We start from the raw sequence: 22,441 nt of genomic DNA on the forward strand, positions 1-22,441 counted from the left end.
CAACGCTAAGAAATGCCCCCCCCCCCACAGCGCAACGCTAAGAAATGCCCCCCCCCCACAGCACAACTCTAAGAAATGCCCCCCCCCACAGCGCAACGCTAAGAAATGCCCCCCCACAGCGCAACGCTAAGAAATGCCCCCCCCACAGCGCAACGCTAAGAAATGCCCCCTCCCACAGCGCAACGCTAAGAAATGCCCCCCCCCCACAGCACAACGCTAAGAAATGCCCCCTCCCACAGCGCAACGCTAAGAAATGCCCCCCCACAGCACAACGCTAAGAAATGCCCCCCCACAGCGCAACGCTAAGAAATGCCCCCCCCCACAGCACAACGCTAAGAAATGCCCCCCCCACACCGCAACGCTAAGAAATGCCCCCCCACAGCACAACGCTAATAAATGCCCCCCCCACAGCGCAACGCTAAGAAATGCCCCCCCCACAGCACAACGCTAAGAAATGCCCCCCCCACAGCGCAACGCTAAGAAATGCCCCCCCCCCCCACAGCGCAACGCTAAGAAATGCCCCCCCCCACAGCGCAACGCTAAGAAATACCCCCCCACAGCGCAACGCTAAGAAATGCCCCCCCCCACAGCGCAACGCTAAGAAATGCCCCCCCCACAGCACAACGCTAAGAAACGCCCCCCCCCCACAGCTCAACGCTAAGAAATGCCCCCCCCCCACAGCCCAACGCTAAGAATTCTCCCCCCCCCAGCGCAACGCTAAGAAATGCCCCCCCCCACAGCGCAACGCTAAGAAACGCCCCCCCCCACAGCGCAACGCTAAGAAATACCCCCCCACAGCGCAACGCTAAGAAATGCCCCCCCCCCACAGCGCAACGCTAAGAAATGCCCCCCCCACAGCGCAACACTAAGAAATGCCCCCCCCACAGCGCAACACTAAGAAATGCCCCCCTCCCACAGCGCAACTCTAAGAAATGCCCCCCTCCCACAGCGCAACGCTAAGAAATGCCCCCCCCCACAGCGCAACGCTAAGAAATGCCCCCCCACAGCGCAACGCTAAGAAATGCCCCCCCCCCACAGCGCAACGCTAAGAAATGCCCCCCCACAGCGCAACGCTAAGAAATGCCCCCCCACAGTGCAACGCTAAGAAATGCCCCCCCACACAGCGCAACGCTAAGAAATGCCCCCCCACAGCGCAACGCTAAGAAATGCCCCCCCACAGTGCAACGCTAAGAAATGCCCCCCCCACAGCGCAACGCTAAGAAATGCCCCCCCACAGTGCAACGCTAAGAAATGCCCCCCCACACAGCGCAACGCTAAGAAATGCCCCCCACAGCGCAACGCTAAGAAATGCCCCCCCCACAGCGCAACGGTAAGAAATGCCCCCCCCACAGCGCAACTCTAAGAAACGCCCCCCCCACAGCGCAACGCTAAGAAATGCCCCCCCCACAGCGCAACGCTAAGAAATGCCCCCCCCCCACAGCGCAACGCTAAGAAATGTCCCCTCCCACAGCGCAACGCTAAGAAATGCCCCCCCACAGCGCAATGCTAAGAAATGCCCCCCCACAGCGCAGCGCTAAGAAATGCCCCCCCCCACAGCGCAACGCTAAGAAATGCCCCCCCCACACAGCGCAACGCTAAGAAATGCCCCCCCACAGCGCAACGCTAAGAGATGCCCCCCCCACAGCGCAACGCTAAGAAATGCCCCCCCCCACAGCGCACCGCTAAGAAATGCCCCCCCCCACAGCGCAACGCTAAGAAATGCCCCCCCACAGCGCAACGCTAAGAAATGCCCCCCCACAGTGCAACGCTAAGAAATGCCCCCCCACAGCGCAACACTAAGAAATGCCCCCCCCACACAGCGCAACGCTAAGAAATGCCCCCCCCCACAGCGCAACGCTAAGAAATGCCCCCCCACAGCGCAACGGTAAGAAATGCCCCCCCCACAGCGCAACTCTAAGAAACGCCCCCCCACAGCGCAACGCTAAGAAATGCCCCCCCACAGCGCAACGGTAAGAAATGCCCCCCCCCACAGCGCAACGCTAAGAAATGCCCCCCCCCACAGCGCAACGCTAAGAAATGCCCCCCCCCCACAGCGCAACGCTAAGAAATGCCCCCCCACAGCGCAAACGCTAAGAGATGCCCCCCCCACAGCGCAATGCTAAGAAATGCCCCCCCCCACAGCGCAACGCTAAGAAATGCCCCCCCCACAGCGCAACGCTAAGAAATGCCCCCCCCACAGCGCAACGCTAAGAAATGCCCCCCCACAGCGCAACACTAAGAAATGCCCCCCCACAGCGCAACGCTAAGAAACGCCCCCCCCCACAGCGCAACGCTAAGAAATGCCCCCCCCCCCACAGCGCAACGCTAAGAAATGCCCCCCCCCACAGCGCAACGCTAGGAAATGCCCCCCCCCCACAGCGCAACGCTAAGAAATGCCCCCCCCCCCACAGCGCAATGCTAAGAAATGCCCCCCACCACAGCGCAACGCTAAGAAATGCCCCCCCCCCACAGCGCAACGCTAATAAATGCCCCCCCCACAGCGCACTGCTAAGAAATGCACCCCCACACAGCGCAACGCTAAGAAATGCCCCCCCACAGCGCAACGCTAAGAAACGCCCCCCCCCCACAGCGCAACGCTAAGAAATGCCCCCCCCCACAGCGCAACGCTAAGAAATGCCCCCCCCCACAGCGCAACGCTAGGAAATGCCCCCCCCCCACAGCGCAACGCTAAGAAATGCCCCCCCCCCACAGCGCAATGCTAAGAAATGCCCCCCCCACAGCGCAACGCTAAGAAATGCCCCCCCCCACAGCGCAACGCTAATAAATGCCCCCCCCACAGCGCACCGCTAAGAAATGCACCCCCACACAGCGCAACGCTAAGAAATGCCCCCCCACAGCGCAACGCTAAGAAATGCCCCCCCACAGCGCAACGCTTAGAAATGCCCCCCCCCACAGCGCACCGCTAAGAAACGCCCCCCCCCCACAGCGCAACGCTAAGAAATGCCCCCCACAGCGCAACGCTAAGAAATGCCCCCCCACAGCGCAACGCTAAGAAATGCCCCCCCCCACAGCGCAACGCTAAGAAATGCCCCCCCCCACAGCGCAACGCTAAGAAATGCCCCCCCCCCACAGCGCAACGCTAAGAAATGCCCCCCCACAGCGCAACGCTAAGAGATGCCCCCCCCCACAGCGCAATGCTAAGAAATGCCCCCCCCACAGCGCAACGCTAAGAAATGCCCCCCCCCACAGCGCAACGCTAAGAAATGCCCCCCCCACAGCGCAACGCTAAGAAATGCCCCCCCACAGCGCAACACTAAGAAATGCCCCCCCCACAGCGCAACGCTAAGAAATGCCCCCCCCCCCACAGCGCAACGCTAAGAAATGCCCCCCCCCACAGCGCAACGCTAGGAAATGCCCCCCCCCCACAGCGCAACGCTAAGAAATGCCCCCCCCCCCACAGCGCAATGCTAAGAAATGCCCCCCCCCACAGCGCAACGCTAAGAAATGCCCCCCCCCCACAGCGCAACGCTAATAAATGCCCCCCCCACAGCGCACTGCTAAGAAATGCACCCCCACACAGCGCAACGCTAAGAAATGCCCCCCCACAGCGCAACGCTAAGAAACGCCCCCCCCCCACAGCGCAACGCTAAGAAATGCCCCCCCCCCACAGCGCAACGCTAAGAAATGCCCCCCCCCACAGCGCAACGCTAGGAAATGCCCCCCCCCCACAGCGCAACGCTAAGAAATGCCCCCCCCCCACAGCGCAATGCTAAGAAATGCCCCCCCCCACAGCGCAACGCTAAGAAATGCCCCCCCCCACAGCGCAACGCTAATAAATGCCCCCCCCACAGCGCACCGCTAAGAAATGCACCCCCACACAGCGCAACGCTAAGAAATGCCCCCCCCCACAGCGCACCGCTAAGAAACGCCCCCCCCCCACAGCGCAACGCTAAGAAATGCCCCCCCACAGCGCAACGCTAAGAAATGCCCCCCCACAGCGCAACGCTAAGAAATGCCCCCCCCCACAGCGCAACGCTAAGAAATGCCCCCCCCCACAGCGCAACGCTAAGAAATGCCCCCCCCCCACAGCGCAACGCTAAGAAATGCCCCCCCACAGCGCAACGCTAAGAGATGCCCCCCCCCACAGCGCAATGCTAAGAAATGCCCCCCCCCACAGCGCAACGCTAAGAAATGCCCCCCCCCACAGCGCAACGCTAAGAAATGCCCCCCCCACAGCGCAACGCTAAGAAATGCCCCCCCACAGCGCAACACTAAGAAATGCCCCCCCCACAGCGCAACGCTAAGAAATGCCCCCCCCCACAGCGCAACGCTAAGAAACGCCCCCCCCCCACAGCGCAACGCTAAGAAATGCCCCCCCCCACAGCGCAACGCTAGGAAATGCCCCCCCCCCACAGCGCAACGCTAAGAAATGCCCCCCCCCCCACAGCGCAATGCTAAGAAATGCCCCCCCCCCACAGCGCAACGCTAAGAAATGCCCCCCCCCCACAGCGCAACGCTAATAAATGCCCCCCCCACAGCGCACCGCTAAGAAATGCACCCCCACACAGCGCAACGCTAAGAAATGCCCCCCCACAGCGCAACGCTAAGAAACGCCCCCCCCCCACAGCGCAACGCTAAGAAATGCCCCCCCCCCCACAGCGCAACACTAAGAAATGCCCCCCCCCACAGCGCAACGCTAGGAAATGCCCCCCCCCCCCCACAGCGCAACGCTAAGAAATGCCCCCCCCCCACAGCGCAATGCTAAGAAATGCCCCCCCCCACAGCGCAACGCTAAGAAATGCCCCCCCCCACAGCGCAACGCTAAGAAATGTCCCCTCCCACAGCGCAACGCTAAGAAATGCCCCCCCCACAGCGCAATGCTAAGAAATGCCCCCCCACAGCGCAGCGCTAAGAAATGCCCCCCCCCACAGCGCAACGCTAAGAAATGCCCCCCCCACACAGCGCAACGCTAAGAAATGCCCCCCCACAGCGCAACGCTAAGAGATGCCCCCCCCACAGCGCAACGCTAAGAAATGCCCCCCCCCACAGCGCACCGCTAAGAAATGCCCCCCCCCACAGCGCAACGCTAAGAAATGCCCCCCCACAGCGCAACGCTAAGAAATGCCCCCCCACAGTGCAACGCTAAGAAATGCCCCCCCCACAGCGCAACACTAAGAAATGCCCCCCCCACACAGCGCAACGCTAAGAAATGCCCCCCCCCCACAGCGCAACGCTAAGAAATGCCCCCCCACAGCGCAACGGTAAGAAATGCCCCCCCCACAGCGCAACTCTAAGAAACGCCCCCCCCACAGCGCAACGCTAAGAAATGCCCCCCCACAGCGCAACGGTAAGAAATGCCCCCCCCCACAGCGCAACGCTAAGAAATGCCCCCCCCCACAGCGCAACGCTAAGAAATGCCCCCCCCCCCACAGCGCAACGCTAAGAAATGCCCCCCCACAGCGCAACGCTAAGAGATGCCCCCCCCCACAGCGCAATGCTAAGAAATGCCCCCCCCCACAGCGCAACGCTAAGAAATGCCCCCCCCCACAGCGCAACGCTAAGAAATGCCCCCCCCACAGCGCAACGCTAAGAAATGCCCCCCCACAGCGCAACACTAAGAAATGCCCCCCCCACAGCGCAACGCTAAGAAACGCCCCCCCCCACAGCGCAACGCTAAGAAATGCCCCCCCCCCCACAGCGCAACGCTAAGAAATGCCCCCCCCCCACAGCGCAACGCTAGGAAATGCCCCCCCCCCACAGCGCAACGCTAAGAAATGCCCCCCCCCCACAGCGCAATGCTAAGAAATGCCCCCCCCCACAGCGCAACGCTAAGAAATGCCCCCCCCCCACAGCGCAACGCTAATAAATGCCCCCCCCCACAGCGCACTGCTAAGAAATGCACCCCCACACAGCGCAACGCTAAGAAATGCCCCCCCACAGCGCAACGCTAAGAAACGCCCCCCCCCACAGCGCAACGCTAAGAAATGCCCCCCCCCCACAGCGCAACGCTAAGAAATGCCCCCCCCCACAGCGCAACGCTAGGAAATGCCCCCCCCCCACAGCGCAACGCTAAGAAATGCCCCCCCCCCACAGCGCAATGCTAAGAAATGCCCCCCCCCACAGCGCAACGCTAAGAAATGCCCCCCCCCACAGCGCAACGCTAATAAATGCCCCCCCCACAGCGCACCGCTAAGAAATGCACCCCCACACAGCGCAACGCTAAGAAATGCCCCCCCACAGCGCAACGCTAAGAAATGCCCCCCCACAGCGCAACGCTTAGAAATGCCCCCCCCCACAGCGCACCGCTAAGAAACGCCCCCCCCCCACAGCGCAACGCTAAGAAATGCCCCCCCACAGCGCAACGCTAAGAAATGCCCCCCCACAGCGCAACGCTAAGAAATGCCCCCCCCCACAGCGCAACGCTAAGAAATGCCCCCCCCCACAGCGCAACGCTAAGAAATGCCCCCCCCCCACAGCGCAACGCTAAGAAATGCCCCCCCACAGCGCAACGCTAAGAGATGCCCCCCCCCACAGCGCAATGCTAAGAAATGCCCCCCCCCACAGCGCAACGCTAAGAAATGCCCCCCCCCCCACAGCGCAACGCTAAGAAATGCCCCCCCCCCACAGCGCAACGCTAATAAATGCCCCCCCCACAGCGCACCGCTAAGAAATGCACCCCCACACAGCGCAACGCTAAGAAATGCCCCCCCACAGCGCAACGCTAAGAAACGCCCCCCCCCCACAGCGCAACGCTAAGAAATGCCCCCCCCCCACAGCGCAACACTAAGAAATGCCCCCCCCCACAGCGCAACGCTAGGAAATGCCCCCCCCCCCCCCACAGCGCAACGCTAAGAAATGCCCCCCCCCCACAGCGCAATGCTAAGAAATGCCCCCCCCCACAGCGCAACGCTAAGAAATGCCCCCCCCCCACAGCGCAACGCTAATAAATGCCCCCCCCACAGCGCACCGCTAAGAAATGCACCCCCACACAGCGCAACGCTAAGAAATGCCCCCCCACAGCGCAACGCTAAGAAATGCCCCCCCACAGCGCAACGCTTAGAAATGCCCCCCCCCCACAGCGCACCGCTAAGAAACGCCCCCCCCCCCACAGCGCAACGCTAAGAAATGCCCCCCCACAGCGCAACGCTAAGAAATGCCCCCCCACAGCGCAACGCTAAGAAATGCCCCCTCCCACAGCGCAACGCTAATAAATGCCCCCCCACAGCGCAACGCTAAGAAATGCCCCCCCCACAGCGCAACGCTAAGAAACGCCCCCCCCCACAGCGCAACGCTAAGAAATGCCCCCCCCCCACAGCGCAACGCTAAGAAATGCCCCCCCCCACAGCGCAACGCTAGGAAATGCCCCCCCCCCACAGCGCAACGCTAAGAAATGCCCCCCCCCCACAGCGCAATGCTAAGAAATGCCCCCCCCCCCACAGCGCAACGCTAAGAAATGCCCCCCCCCCACAGCGCAACGCTAATAAATGCCCCCCCCACAGCGCACCGCTAAGAAATGCACCCCCACACAGCGCAACGCTAAGAAATGCCCCCCCACAGCGCAACGCTAAGAAACGCCCCCCCCCCACAGCGCAACGCTAAGAAATGCCCCCCCCCCACAGCGCAACGCTAAGAAATGCCCCCCCCCACAGCGCAACGCTAGGAAATGCCCCCCCCCCCACAGCGCAACGCTAAGAAATGGCCCCCCCCCCCACAGCGCAATGCTAAGAAATGCCCCCCCCCACAGCGCAACGCTAAGAAATGCCCCCCCCCCACAGCGCAACGCTAATAAATGCCCCCCACACAGCGCAACGCTAAGAAATACCCCCCCACAGCGCAACGCTAAGAAATGCCCCCCCACAGCGCAACGCTTAGAAATGCCCCCCCCCACAGCGCACCGCTAAGAAACGCCCCCCCCCCACAGCGCAACGCTAAGAAATGCCCCCCCACAGCGCAACGCTAAGAAATGCCCCCCCACAGCGCAACGCTAAGAAATGCCCCCCCCCACAGCGCAACGCTAAGAAATGCCCCCCCACAGCGCAACGCTAAGAAATGCCCCCCCCCACAGCGCAACGCTAAGAAATGCCCCCCCACAGCGCAACGCTAAGAAATGCCCCCCCACAGCGCAACGCTTAGAAATGCCCCCCCCCACAGCGCACCGCTAAGAAACGCCCCCCCCCCACAGCGCAACGCTAAGAAATGCCCCCCCACAGCGCAACGCTAAGAAATGCCCCCCCACAGCGCAACGCTAAGAAATGCCCCCTCCCACAGCGCAACGCTAAGAAATGCCCCCCCACAGCGCAACGCTAAGAAATGCCCCCCCCCACAGCGCAACGCTAAGAAATGCCCCCCCCACAGCGCAACGCTAAGAAATGCCCCCCCACAGCGCAACGCTAAGAAATGCCCCCCCACAGCGCAACGCTTAGAAATGCCCCCCCCCACAGCGCACCGCTAAGAAACGCCCCCCCCCCACAGCGCAACGCTAAGAAATGCCCCCCACAGCGCAACGCTAAGAAATGCCCCCCCCCCCACAGCGCAACGCTAAGAAATGCCCCCCCCCACAGCGCAACGCTAAGAAATGCCCCCCCCACAGCGCAACGCTAAGAAATGCCCCCCCCCACAGCACAACTCTAAGAAATGCCCCCCCACAGCGCAACGCTAAGAAATGCCCCCCCACAGCGCAACGCTAAGAAATGCCCCCTCCCACAGCGCAACGCTAAGAAATGCCCCCCCACAGCGCAACGCTTAGAAATGCCCCCCCCCCACAGCGCACCGCTAAGAAACGCCCCCCCCCACAGCGCAACGCTAAGAAATGCCCCCCCACAGCGCAACGCTAAGAAATGCCCCCCCACAGCGCAACGCTAAGAAATGCCCCCTCCCACAGCGCAACGCTAAGAAATGCCCCCCCACAGCGCAACGCTAAGAAATGCCCCCCCCCACAGCGCAACGCTAAGAAATGCCCCCCCACAGCGCAACGCTAAGAAATGCCCCCCCACAGCGCAACGCTTAGAAATGCCCCCCCCCACAGCGCACCGCTAAGAAACGCCCCCCCCCCACAGCGCAATGCTAAGAAATGCCCCCCCCCACAGCGCAACGCTAAGAAATGCCCCCCCCCCACAGCGCAACGCTAATAAATGCCCCCCCCACAGCGCACCGCTAAGAAATGCACCCCCACACAGCGCAACGCTAAGAAATGCCCCCCCACAGCGCAACGCTAAGAAACGCCCCCCCCCCACAGCGCAACGCTAAGAAATGCCCCCCCCCACAGCGCAACGCTAAGAAATGCCCCCACCCACAGCGCAACGCTAGGAAATGCCCCCCCCCACAGCGCAACGCTAAGAAATGCCCCCCCCCCCACAGCGCAATGCTAAGAAATGCCCCCCCCCACAGCGCAACGCTAAGAAATGCCCCCCCACAGCGCAACGCTAAGAAATGCCCCCCCACAGCGCAACGCTAAGAAATGCCCCCCCCCACAGCGCAACGCTAAGAAATGCCCCCCCACAGCGCAACGCTAAGAAATGCCCCTCCACAGCGCAACGCTTAGAAATGCCCCCCCCCCCACAGCGCACCGCTAAGAAACGCCCCCCCCCACAGCGCAACGCTAAGAAATGCCCCCCCACAGCGCAACGCTAAGAAATGCCCCCCCACAGCGCAACGCTAAGAAATGCCCCCTCCCACAGCGCAACGCTAAGAAATGCCCCCCCACAGCGCAACGCTAAGAAATGCCCCCCCCACAGCGCACCGCTAAGAAATGCACCCCCACACAGCGCAACGCTAAGAAATGCCCCCCCACAGCGCAACGCTAAGAAATGCCCCCCCACAGCGCAACGCTAAGAAATGCCCCCCCCCCACAGTGCAACGCTAAGAAATGCCCCCCCACAGCGCAACGCTAAGAAATGCCCCCCCCCCACAGCGCAACGCTAAGAAATGCCCCCCCCCACAGCGCAACGCTAAGAAATGCCCCCCCCCCCACAGCGCAACGCTAAGAAATGCCCCCCCACAGCGCAACGCTAAGAGATGCCCCCCCCCACAGCGCAATGCTAAGAAATGCCCCCCCCCACAGCGCAACGCTAAGAAATGCCCCCCCCCACAGCGCAACGCTAAGAAATGCCCCCCCCACAGCGCAACGCTAAGAAATGCCCCCCCACAGCGCAACACTAAGAAATGCCCCCCCCACAGCGCAACGCTAAGAAACGCCCCCCCCCACAGCGCAACGCTAAGAAATGCCCCCCCCCCACAGCGCAACGCTAAGAAATGCCCCCCCCCACAGCGCAACGCTAGGAAATGCCCCCCCCCCACAGCGCAACGCTAAGAAATGCCCCCCCCCCACAGCGCAATGCTAAGAAATGCCCCCCCCCACAGCGCAACGCTAAGAAATGCCCCCCCCCCACAGCGCAACGCTAATAAATGCCCCCCCCACAGCGCACCGCTAAGAAATGCACCCCCACACAGCGCAACGCTAAGAAATGCCCCCCCACAGCGCAACGCTAAGAAACGCCCCCCCCCACAGCGCAACGCTAAGAAATGCCCCCCCCCCACAGCGCAACGCTAAGAAATGCCCCCCCCCACAGCGCAACGCTAGGAAATGCCCCCCCCCCACAGCGCAACGCTAAGAAATGCCCCCCCCCCACAGCGCAATGCTAAGAAATGCCCCCCCCCCACAGCGCAACGCTAAGAAATGCCCCCCCCCCACAGCGCAACGCTAATAAATGCCCCCCCCACAGCGCACCGCTAAGAAATGCACCCCCACACAGCGCAACGCTAAGAAATGCCCCCCCACAGCGCAACGCTAAGAAATGCCCCCCCACAGCGCAACGCTTAGAAATGCCCCCCCCCACAGCGCACCGCTAAGAAACGCCCCCCCCCCACAGCGCAACGCTAAGAAATGCCCCCCCACAGCGCAACGCTAAGAAATGCCCCCCCACAGCGCAACGCTAAGAAATGCCCCCTCCCACAGCGCAACGCTAAGAAATGCCCCCCCACAGCGCAACGCTAAGAAATGCCCCCCCCACAGCGCAACGCTAAGAAACGCCCCCCCCCACAGCGCAACGCTAAGAAATGCCCCCCCCCCACAGCGCAACGCTAAGAAATGCCCCCCCCCACAGCGCAACGCTAGGAAATGCCCCCCCCCCACAGCGCAACGCTAAGAAATGCCCCCCCCCCCCACAGCGCAATGCTAAGAAATGCCCCCCCCCACAGCGCAACGCTAAGAAATGCCCCCCCCCCCACAGCGCAACGCTAATAAATGCCCCCCCCACAGCGCACCGCTAAGAAATGCACCCCCACACAGCGCAACGCTAAGAAATGCCCCCCCACAGCGCAACGCTAAGAAACGCCCCCCCCCCACAGCGCAACGCTAAGAAATGCCCCCCCCCCACAGCGCAACGCTAAGAAATGCCCCCCCCCCCACAGCGCAACGCTAGGAAATGCCCCCCCCCCCACAGCGCAACGCTAAGAAATGCCCCCCCCCCCACAGCGCAATGCTAAGAAATGCCCCCCCCCACAGCGCAACGCTAAGAAATGCCCCCCCCCCCACAGCGCAACGCTAATAAATGCCCCCCACACAGCGCAACGCTAAGAAATGCCCCCCCACAGCGCAACGCTAAGAAATGCCCCCCCACAGCGCAACGCTTAGAAATGCCCCCCCCCACAGCGCACCGCTAAGAAACGCCCCCCCCCCACAGCGCAACGCTAAGAAATGCCCCCCCCACAGCGCAACGCTAAGAAATGCCCCCCCACAGCGCAACGCTAAGAAATGCCCCCTCCCACAGCGCAACGCTAAGAAATGCCCCCCCACAGCGCAACGCTAAGAAATGCCCCCCCCCACAGCGCAACGCTAAGAAATGCCCCCCCACAGCGCAACGCTAAGAAATGCCCCCCCACAGCGCAACGCTTAGAAATGCCCCCCCCCACAGCGCACCGCTAAGAAACGCCCCCCCCCACAGCGCAACGCTAAGAAATGCCCCCCCACAGCGCAACGCTAAGAAATGCCCCCCCACAGCGCAACGCTAAGAAATGCCCCCTCCCACAGCGCAACGCTAAGAAATGCCCCCCCCACAGCGCAACGCTAAGAAATGCCCCCCCCCACAGCGCAACGCTAAGAAATGCCCCCCCACAGCGCAACGCTAAGAAATGCCCCCCCACAGCGCAACGCTAAGAAATGCCCCCCCACAGCGCAACGCTTAGAAATGCCCCCCCCCACAGCGCACCGCTAAGAAACGCCCCCCCCCCACAGCGCAACGCTAAGAAATGCCCCCCACAGCGCAACGCTAAGAAATGCCCCCCCCCCCCACAGCGCAATGCTAAGAAATGCCCCCCCCACAGCGCAACGCTAAGAAATGCCCCCCCCACAGCGCAACGCTAAGAAATGCCCCCCCCCACAGCACAACTCTAAGAAATGCCCCCCCACAGCGCAACGCTAAGAAATGCCCCCCCACAGCGCAACGCTAAGAAATGCCCCCTCCCACAGCGCAACGCTAAGAAATGCCCCCCCACAGCGCAACGCTTAGAAATGCCCCCCCCCACAGCGCACCGCTAAGAAACGCCCCCCCCCCCCACAGCGCAACGCTAATAAATGCCCCCCCACAGCGCACCGCTAAGAAATGCACCCCCACACAGCGCAACGCTAAGAAATGCCCCCCACAGCGCAACGCTAAGAAACGCCCCCCCCCCCACAGCGCAACGCTAAGAAATGCCCCCCCCCCACAGCGCAACGCTAAGAAATGCCCCCCCCCACAGCGCAACGCTAGGAAATGCCCCCCCCCCCACAGCGCAACGCTAAGAAATGCCCCCCCCCCACAGCGCAATGCTAAGAAATGCCCCCCCCCACAGCGCAACGCTAAGAAATGCCCCCCCCCCACAGCGCAACGCTAATAAATGCCCCCCCACAGCGCACCGCTAAGAAATGCACCCCCACACAGCGCAACGCTAAGAAATGCCCCCCCACAGCGCAACGCTAAGAAATGCCCCCCCACAGCGCAACGCTTAGAAATGCCCCCCCCCACAGCGCACCGCTAAGAAACGCCCCCCCCCCACAGCGCAACGCTAAGAAATGCCCCCCCACAGCGCAACGCTAAGAAATGCCCCCCCACAGCGCAACGCTAAGAAATGCCCCCCTCCCACAGCGCAACGCTAAGAAATGCCCCCCCACAGCGCAACGCTAAGAAATGCCCCCCCCACAGCGCAACGCTAAGAAACGCCCCCCCCACAGCGCAACGCTAAGAAATGCCCCCCCCCACAGCGCAACGCTAAGAAATGCCCCCCCCACAGCGCAACGCTAGGAAATGCCCCCCCCCCCACAGCGCAACGCTAAGAAATGCCCCCCCCCCCCACAGCGCAATGCTAAGAAATGCCCCCCCCACAGCGCAACGCTAAGAAATGCCCCCCCCCCACAGCGCAACGCTAATAAATGCCCCCCCCACAGCGCACCGCTAAGAAATGCACCCCCACACAGCGCAACGCTAAGAAATGCCCCCCCACAGCGCAACGCTAAGAAACGCCCCCCCCCCACAGCGCAACGCTAAGAAATGCCCCCCCCCCACAGCGCAACGCTAAGAAATGCCCCCCCCCCACAGCGCAACGCTAGGAAATGCCCCCCCCCCCCACAGCGCAACGCTAAGAAATGCCCCCCCCCCCCACAGCGCAATGCTAAGAAATGCCCCCCCCCACAGCGCAACGCTAAGAAATGCCCCCCCCCCACAGCGCAACGCTAATAAATGCCCCCCACACAGCGCAACGCTAAGAAATGCCCCCCCACAGCGCAACGCTAAGAAATGCCCCCCCACAGCGCAACGCTTAGAAATGCCCCCCCCCACAGCGCAACGCTAAGAAACGCCCCCCCCCCCACAGCGCAACGCTAAGAAATGCCCCCCCCACAGCGCAACGCTAAGAAATGCCCCCTCCCACAGCGCAACGCTAAGAAATGCCCCCCCCACAGCGCAACGCTAAGAAATGCCCCCCCCCCACAGCGCAACGCTAAGAAATGCCCCCCCACAGCGCAACGCTAAGAAATGCCCCCCCCACAGCGCAACGCTTAGAAATGCCCCCCCCCACAGCGCACCGCTAAGAAACGCCCCCCCCCACAGCGCAACGCTAAGAAATGCCCCCCCCACAGCGCAACGCTAAGAAATGCCCCCCCACAGCGCAACGCTAAGAAATGCCCCCTCCCACAGCGCAACGCTAAGAAATGCCCCCCCACAGCGCAACGCTAAGAAATGCCCCCCCCCACAGCGCAACGCTAAGAAATGCCCCCCCCACAGCGCAACGCTAAGAAATGCCCCCCCACAGCGCAACGCTAAGAAATGCCCCCCCCACAGCGCAACGCTTAGAAATGCCCCCCCCCACAGCGCACCGCTAAGAAACGCCCCCCCCCCACAGCGCAACGCTAAGAAATGCCCCCCACAGCGCAACGCTAAGAAATGCCCCCCCCCCCCACAGCGCAACGCTAAGAAATGCCCCCCCCCACAGCGCAACGCTAAGAAATGCCCCCCCCACAGCGCAACGCTAAGAAATGCCCCCCCCCACAGCACAACTCTAAGAAATGCCCCCCCACAGCGCAACGCTAAGAAATGCCCCCCCACAGCGCAACGCTAAGAAATGCCCCCTCCCACAGCGCAACGCTAAGAAATGCCCCCCCACAGCGCAACGCTTAGAAATGCCCCCCCACACAGCGCACCGCTAAGAAACGCCCCCCCCCACAGCGCAACGCTAAGAAATGCCCCCCCCACAGCGCAACGCTAAGAAATGCCCCCCCACAGCGCAACGCTAAGAAATGCCCCCTCCCACAGCGCAACGCTAAGAAATGCCCCCCCACAGCGCAACGCTAAGAAATGCCCCCCCCCCCACAGCGCAACGCTAAGAAATGCCCCCCCACAGCGCAACGCTAAGAAATGCCCCCCCACAGCGCAACGCTTAGAAATGCCCCCCCCCACAGCGCACCGCTAAGAAACGCCCCCCCCCCACAGCGCAATGCTAAGAAATGCCCCCCCCCACAGCGCAACGCTAAGAAATGCCCCCCCCCCACAGCGCAACGCTAATAAATGCCCCCCCCCACAGCGCACCGCTAAGAAATGCACCCCCACACAGCGCAACGCTAAGAAATGCCCCCCCCACAGCGCAACGCTAAGAAACGCCCCCCCCCCACAGCGCAACGCTAAGAAATGCCCCCCCCCCACAGCGCAACGCTAAGAAATGCCCCCCCCCACAGCGCAACGCTAGGAAATGCCCCCCCCCCACAGCGCAACGCTAAGAAATGCCCCACCCCCCACAGCGCAATGCTAAGAAATGCCCCCCCCCACAGCGCAACGCTAAGAAATGCCCCCCCCACAGCGCAACGCTAAGAAATGCCCCCCCACAGCGCAACGCTAAGAAATGCCCCCCCCCCACAGCGCAACGCTAAGAAATGCCCCCCCACAGCGCAACGCTAAGAAATGCCCCCCCCACAGCGCAACGCTTAGAAATGCCCCCCCCCCACAGCGCACCGCTAAGAAACGCCCCCCCCCCCACAGCGCAACGCTAAGAAATGCCCCCCCCACAGCGCAACGCTAAGAAATGCCCCCCCACAGCGCAACGCTAAGAAATGCCCCCTCCCACAGCGCAACGCTAAGAAATGCCCCCCCCACAGCGCAACGCTAAGAAATGCCCCCCCCACAGCGCAACGCTAAGAAACGCCCCCCCCCACAGCGCAACGCTAAGAAATGCCCCCCCCCCACAGCGCAACGCTAAGAAATGCCCCCCCCCACAGCGCAACGCTAGGAAATGCCCCCCCCCCCCACAGCGCAACGCTAAGAAATGCCCCCCCCCCCACAGCGCAATGCTAAGAAATGCCCCCCCCCACAGCGCAACGCTAAGAAATGCCCCCCCCCCCACAGCGCAACGCTAATAAATGCCCCCCCCACAGCGCACCGCTAAGAAATGCACCCCCACACAGCGCAACGCTAAGAAATGCCCCCCCACAGCGCAACGCTAAGAAACGCCCCCCCCCCCACAGCGCAACGCTAAGAAATGCCCCCCCCCACAGCGCAACGCTAAGAAATGCCCCCCCCCACAGCGCAACGCTAGGAAATGCCCCCCCCCCCACAGAGCAACGCTAAGAAATGCCCCCCCCCCCACAGCGCAATGCTAAGAAATGCCCCCCCCCCACAGCGCAACGCTAAGAAATGCCCCCCCCCCACAGCGCAACGCTAATAAATGCCCCCCCCACAGCGCACCGCTAAGAAATGCACCCCCACACAGCGCAACGCTAAGAAATGCCCCCCCACAGCGCAACGCTAAGAAATGCCCCCCCCACAGCGCAACGCTTAGAAATGCCCCCCCCCACAGCGCACCGCTAAGAAACGCCCCCCCCCCACAGCGCAACGCTAAGAAATGCCCCCCCACAGCGCAACGCTAAGAAATGCCCCCCCACAGCGCAACGCTAAGAAATGCCCCCTCCCACAGCGCAACGCTAAGAAATGCCCCCCCCACAGCGCAACGCTAAGAAATGCCCCCCCCCCACAGCGCAACGCTAAGAAATGCCCCCCCACAGCGCAACGCTAAGAAATGCCCCCCCACAGCGCAACGCTTAGAAATGCCCCCCCCCACAGCGCACCGCTAAGAAACGCCCCCCCCCACAGCGCAACGCTAAGAAATGCCCCCCCACAGCGCAACGCTAAGAAATGCCCCCCCACAGCGCAACGCTAAGAAATGCCCCCTCCCACAGCGCAAGTCTAAGAAATGCCCCCCCACAGCGCAACGCTAAGAAATGCCCCCCCCCCACAGCGCAACGCTAAGAAATGCCCCCCCCACAGCGCAACGCTAAGAAATGCCCCCCCCACAGCGCAACGCTAAGAAATGCCCCCCCACAGCGCAACGCTTAGAAATGCCCCCCCCCACAGCGCACCGCTAAGAAACGCCCCCCCCACAGCGCAACGCTAAGAAATGCCCCCCACAGCGCAACGCTAAGAAATGCCCCCCCCCCCACAGCGCAACGCTAAGAAATGCCCCCCCCCACAGCGCAACGCTAAGAAATGCCCCCCCCACAGCGCAACGCTAAGAAATGCCCCCCCCCACAGCACAACTCTAAGAAATGCCCCCCCACAGCGCAACGCTAAGAAATGCCCCCCCACAGCGCAACGCTAAGAAATGCCCCCTCCCACAGCGCAACGCTAAGAAATGCCCCCCCACAGCGCAACGCTTAGAAATGCCCCCCCCCCACAGCGCACCGCTAAGAAACGCCCCCCCCCCCACAGCGCAACGCTAAGAAATGCCCCCCCACAGCGCAACGCTAAGAAATGCCCCCCCACAGCGCAACGCTAAGAAATGCCCCCCTCCCACAGCGCAACGCTAAGAAATGCCCCCCCACAGCGCAACGCTAAGAAATGCCCCCCCCCCCACAGCGCAACGCTAAGAAATGCCCCCCCACAGCGCAACGCTAAGAAATGCCCCCCCACAGCGCAACGCTTAGAAATGCCCCCCCCCACAGCGCACCGCTAAGAAACGCCCCCCCCCCACAGCGCAACGCTAAGAAATGCCCCCCCACAGCGCAACGCTAAGAAATGCCCCCTCCCACAGCGCAACGCTAAGAAATGCCCCCCCACAGCGCAACGCTAAGAAATGCCCCCCCCCACAGCGTAACGCTAAGAAATGCCCCCCCCACAGCGCAACGCTAAGAAATGCCCCCCCACAGCGCAACGCTAAGAAATGCCCCCCCACAGCGCAACGCTTAGAAATGCCCCCCCACAGCGCAACGCTTAGAAATGCCCCCCCCCACAGCGCACCGCTAAGAAACGCCCCCCCCCCACAGCGCAACGCTAAGAAATGCCCCCCCACAGCGCAACGCTAAGAAATGCCCCCCCACAGCGCAACGCTAAGAAATGCCCCCTCCCACAGCGCAACGCTAAGAAATGCCCCCCCACAGCGCAACGCTAAGAAATGCCCCCCCCACAGCGCAACGCTAAGAAACGCCCCCCCCCACAGCGCAACGCTAAGAAATGCCCCCCCCCCACAGCGCAACGCTAAGAAATGCCCCCCCCACAGCGCAACGCTAGGAAATGCCCCCCCCCCCACAGCGCAACGCTAAGAAATGCCCCCCCCCCACAGCGCAATGCTAAGAAATGCCCCCCCCCACAGCGCAACGCTAAGAAATGCCCCCCCCCCCCACAGCGCAACGCTAATAAATGCCCCCCCCACAGCGCACCGCTAAGAAATGCACCCCCACACAGCGCAACGCTAAGAAATGCCCCCCCACAGCGCAACGCTAAGAAACGCCCCCCCCCACAGCGCAACGCTAAGAAATGCCCCCCCCCCCACAGCGCAACGCTAAGAAATGCCCCCCCCCACAGCGCAACGCTAGGAAATGCCCCCCCCCACAGCGCAATGCTAAGAAATGCCCCCCCCCCACAGCGCAACGCTAAGAAATGCCCCCCCCCCCACAGCGCAACGCTAATAAATGCCCCCCCCACAGCGCACCGCTAAGAAATGCACCCCCACACAGCGCAACTCTAAGAAATGCCCCCCCCACAGCGCAACGCTAAGAAATGCCCCCCCACAGCGCAACGCTTAGAAATGCCCCCCCCCCACAGCGCACCGCTAAGAAACGCCCCCCCCCCACAGCGCAACGCTAAGAAATGCCCCCCCACAGCGCAACGCTAAGAAATGCCCCCCCACAGCGCAACGCTAAGAAATGCCCCCTCCCACAGCGCAACGCTAAGAAATGCCCCCCCACAGCGCAACGCTAAGAAATGCCCCCCCCCCACAGCGCAACGCTAAGAAATGCCCCCCCACAGCGCAACGCTAAGAAATGCCCCCCCACAGCGCAACGCTTAGAAATGCCCCCCCCACAGCGCACCGCTAAGAAACGCCCCCCCCCCCACAGCGCAACGCTAAGAAATGCCCCCCCACAGCGCAACGCTAAGAAATGCCCCCTCCCACAGCGCAACGCTAAGAAATGCCCCCTCCCACAGCGCAACGCTAAGAAATGCCCCCTCCCACAGCGCAACGCTAAGAAATGCCCCCCCACAGCGCAACGCTAAGAAATGCCCCCCCACAGCGCAACGCTAAGAAATGCCCCCTCCCACAGCGCAACGCTAAGAAATGCCCCCTCCCACAGCGCAACGCTAAGAAATGCCCCCCCACAGCGCACCGCTAAGAAACGCCCCCCCCCACAGCGCAACGCTAAGAAATGCCCCCCACAGCGCAACGCTAAGAAATGCCCCCCCCCCCCACAGCGCAACGCTAAGAAATGCCCCCCCCCCCCCCACAGCGCAACGCTAAGAAATGCCCCCCCCCCCCACAGCGCAACGCTAAGAAATGCCCCCCCCCCCATAGAAAAACCACCGGAATAGGAAAACATGTCCTTTTATTTGGGGGGTGACCCTTTCGGTGCTGGCAGAGATTCTTCATCTCCCCCAGCATTGAAGGGGTTACCCTGCAAACCATCCCTCCCCCCTCCACCAAGTCCCCCCCCCCCCCCCCCCTAACCCGCCGGCGTCTCTTACCTGCGCCAGCAGCAGAGACGGGGTCCTGGCCGGCAGCATCCTGGCCCTCCAAGGGTTAACGGGAACAGGTGGCCCCGCGGGGGTCTCATCCGTGGCGCACGCGAGCTGGGACCCCCCACCTCCCCCCTCTTCCTCCCCCCCGAGGAAGTCAGAGGGGTCTCCGGGGCGAGTCCAGGGCCCCCCGTGCGCTGCTGCCCCGGAGCCGACGAGGTCCAGGTGCGAGGCATGGACAGGGTTAAACGAGACGGGGACGAAGTGGGGGGTCCCGGCAGCATGAACACCCCCCAACCACCCTGAGCTCCTCTCTCCTCCTGCCCCTCTCCCCACTCTTCTGCCCCACTCCCCTGCCCCTCTCCCCGCTTTCCTGCCCCTCTCCCCGCTTTCCTGCCCCTTTCCCCGCTCTCCTCTCCTCCTGTCCCTCTCTCCTCTCCTCCTGTCCCTCTCTCCTCTCCTGTCCCTCTCTCCTCTCCTGTCCCTCTCTCCTCTCCTCCTGCCCCTCTCCTCCTGCCCCTCTCCTCCTGCCCCTCTCCCCTACCCCGCTCTCCTCCTGCCCCTCTCTCCCTGCGCCTCTCTTCTACCACCCTTCTCCCCTATCTCCTCTCTTCCTGCCCCTCTCTCCTCCTGCCCCTCTCTCCCTGCCCCTCTCTTCTCCCACCCTTCTCCCCTCTCTCCCCTCTCTCCTCTCCTCCTGCCCCTCTCTCCTCTCCTCCTACCCCTTTCCTCTCTTCCTGCCCCTCTCTCGTCTCTTCCTGCCCCTCTCTCCTCTCCTCCTGCCCCTCTCTCCTCCTGCCCCTCTCTCCTCTCCTCCTGCCCTCTCTCTCTTCCTCCTTTCTCTGCTTCTCCGTCCTCTATTCTCCCCTGCCTTTTTCTCTCTCCTTCCCTCTCACACCGTCTCTTTCACTGTCTCCTTCTCGGTGAGCTGTCTTTGTGACCTTCTCTCACCGCCCTTCTGCCGCTTCTCCTCGCTGTCACTCAATGTCTGACTCTCGCTCTCTCCCTGTATCAGTCTCTTTCTTTCTGTCTCTCTCTTTATCTCTCTGTCTAGCACTCTCTATCTCTCACTCTCACACTCTATCTCTCTCTATCTCTCTCACACACACCTTCTCTCTATCTCCGTCTCATACTCTCTCTCTATCTCCGTCTCGCACTCTCTCGTTACTTCTCTCCCACACTCTCTCCGTCTCACACTTTCTTTACCTCTCTCACCCACTCTCTCTGTCTCGCACACTCTCTTTACCTTTCTCACCCACTCTCTCTCACTTTCACCCACTCCTTCTCTCCCCCTGTGTTTGCTATCTATTTCAGAACCTCTCCTCGTTCTTTCCCTCTATCTCTTCTCTCCGTTCTCTCTCTGCCAGCTCTGTTCCTCTTCTCTCTCTTGCTTCCCTCCCGTCTGCCTCCCTCTCATGCTTCTCCCTCCTCCCTCCGTCTCTCGCCTTTCCTTCCTCACGCTAAGCTCTCCTGCTCCCCAGGTAAAATGTGTCCTCTTCTCCTCCACCGTCTCTTCGGACCGCCGATCCCGGCAGCTACTCCTCACCTCTCCTCGGAGACAAGTAAAACCTACAGGGGAAAATAGAGAGAACCATAAAACCTGGATCTCCCTTCTTGTGGCAACCTCAATGACCCCCATAAAGATGTCCCTTATCATGGTCTCTGCTGGTCATGGTCTCTGCTGGTCATGGTCTCTGCTGGTCATGGTCTCTGCTGGTCATGGTCTCTGCTGGTCATGGTCTCTGATGGTCATGGTCTCTGATGGTCGTGGTCTCTGATGGTCGTGGTCTGTGATGGTCGTGGTCTGTGATGGTCATGGTCTGTGATGGTCATGGTCTGTGATGGTCATGGTCTGTGATGGTCATGGTCTGTGATGGTCATGGTCTGTGATGGTCATGGACTGTGATGGTCATAGTCTGTGATGGTCATGGACTGTGATGGTCATGGTCCGTGATGGTCATGGTCCCTGCTGGTCATGCTCTGTGATGGTCATGGTCCGTGATGGTCATGGTCCCTGCTGGTCATGGTCCCTGCTGGTCATGGTCCCTGCTGGTCATGGTCTTTGTGCTGGTCATGGTCTCTGGTCAAGGTCTGTAATGGTCACCTCCACCTAATGTCATTTGAATATCTGATGGCCAATAAGAGCCGTGTGTCCAACCAGGCGGCCCACTCTCCGACCCGCTCCAACCCCTCAGGTCCTAATAGATCCTCAGCTTCCTTTCGTACCGCCTGTCTACCCCAAGCGTGTGTGCTTTCCCTCCCTGTATTACCCCCTACAACCTCTGCCCGGAGGCCATTCCTCCAATCCACCACCCTATCCATGAAGAAGTCCTCCCTCGCTGTTCACCCTTCGGCTTCCGAGGAAGACCTCTTGTTAAGCGTATAGAAGATAATATAATAGCTGGGGAGATAATACATTTGTTATGGTGTATTATATACGACACAAGACGTCCCGGTTTTTTTTTTGCCCCATTCAACGCTTTGAATCACCTCTGGCGTTCGAAGGGTTAAGGGTGGTAGCCTATTCAATCAAGCCCTATTGTCTCACAATGCTTTGCAGGCCCCCTCCCGGTGAGACCCCCAAGCACTTAAAAGGTTATTGCTGTAAAGCCGGGGAGGGGGGAGGAGCGGGGGGGGAACCCAGTCCTCAAGGGTTACCAACAGGTCAGGTTTTCAGGATATCCCTGCTTCAGCACAGGAGGCTCAGTCTTTGACCTCAAACTGTTTTTTTACACTGGGCCCTCCCCCTGCTTGGAAAAATTTGAGCCCCTAATGAATCAATCTTGTTGCTAAACGCTAACAGAGCGTGTCTGGCGCGCTGTTCTGAGCGCGTGGGGGGGAACACACGCTTAATAATCCCCCAAACTGTGTGCCCGATCCCAGGCAGTATATAGTGTCCTGAGCGCGTGGGAGGAACACACGCTTAATAATCCCCCAAACTGTGTGACTGATCCCAGGCAGTATATAGTGTCCTGAGCGCGTGGGGGGAACACACACTTAATAATCCCCGAAAATGT

General features: G+C 61.7%; 1 protein-coding gene across 1 annotated transcript in view; it reads right to left on the reverse strand.

The window, feature by feature from the left end:
* Positions 1 to 19,723, reverse strand: part of LOC142475842 (corticotropin-releasing factor receptor 1-like) — an 84,033-nt gene extending 64,310 nt beyond the window's left edge. The window contains exon 1 of the mRNA XM_075581561.1: positions 19,434 to 19,723. Within this exon, the coding sequence (XP_075437676.1) occupies positions 19,434 to 19,472 (39 nt within the window). The 5' untranslated portion in view covers positions 19,473 to 19,723. The remainder of the gene's footprint in view (positions 1 to 19,433) is intronic.
* Between the last annotated feature and the right edge of the window lie 2,718 nt (positions 19,724 to 22,441).

The sequence above is a fragment of the Ascaphus truei genome, unplaced genomic scaffold (assembly GCF_040206685.1).
Source record: "Ascaphus truei isolate aAscTru1 unplaced genomic scaffold, aAscTru1.hap1 HAP1_SCAFFOLD_1412, whole genome shotgun sequence".
NCBI classification, from domain to species: Eukaryota; Metazoa; Chordata; class Amphibia; order Anura; family Ascaphidae; genus Ascaphus; species Ascaphus truei.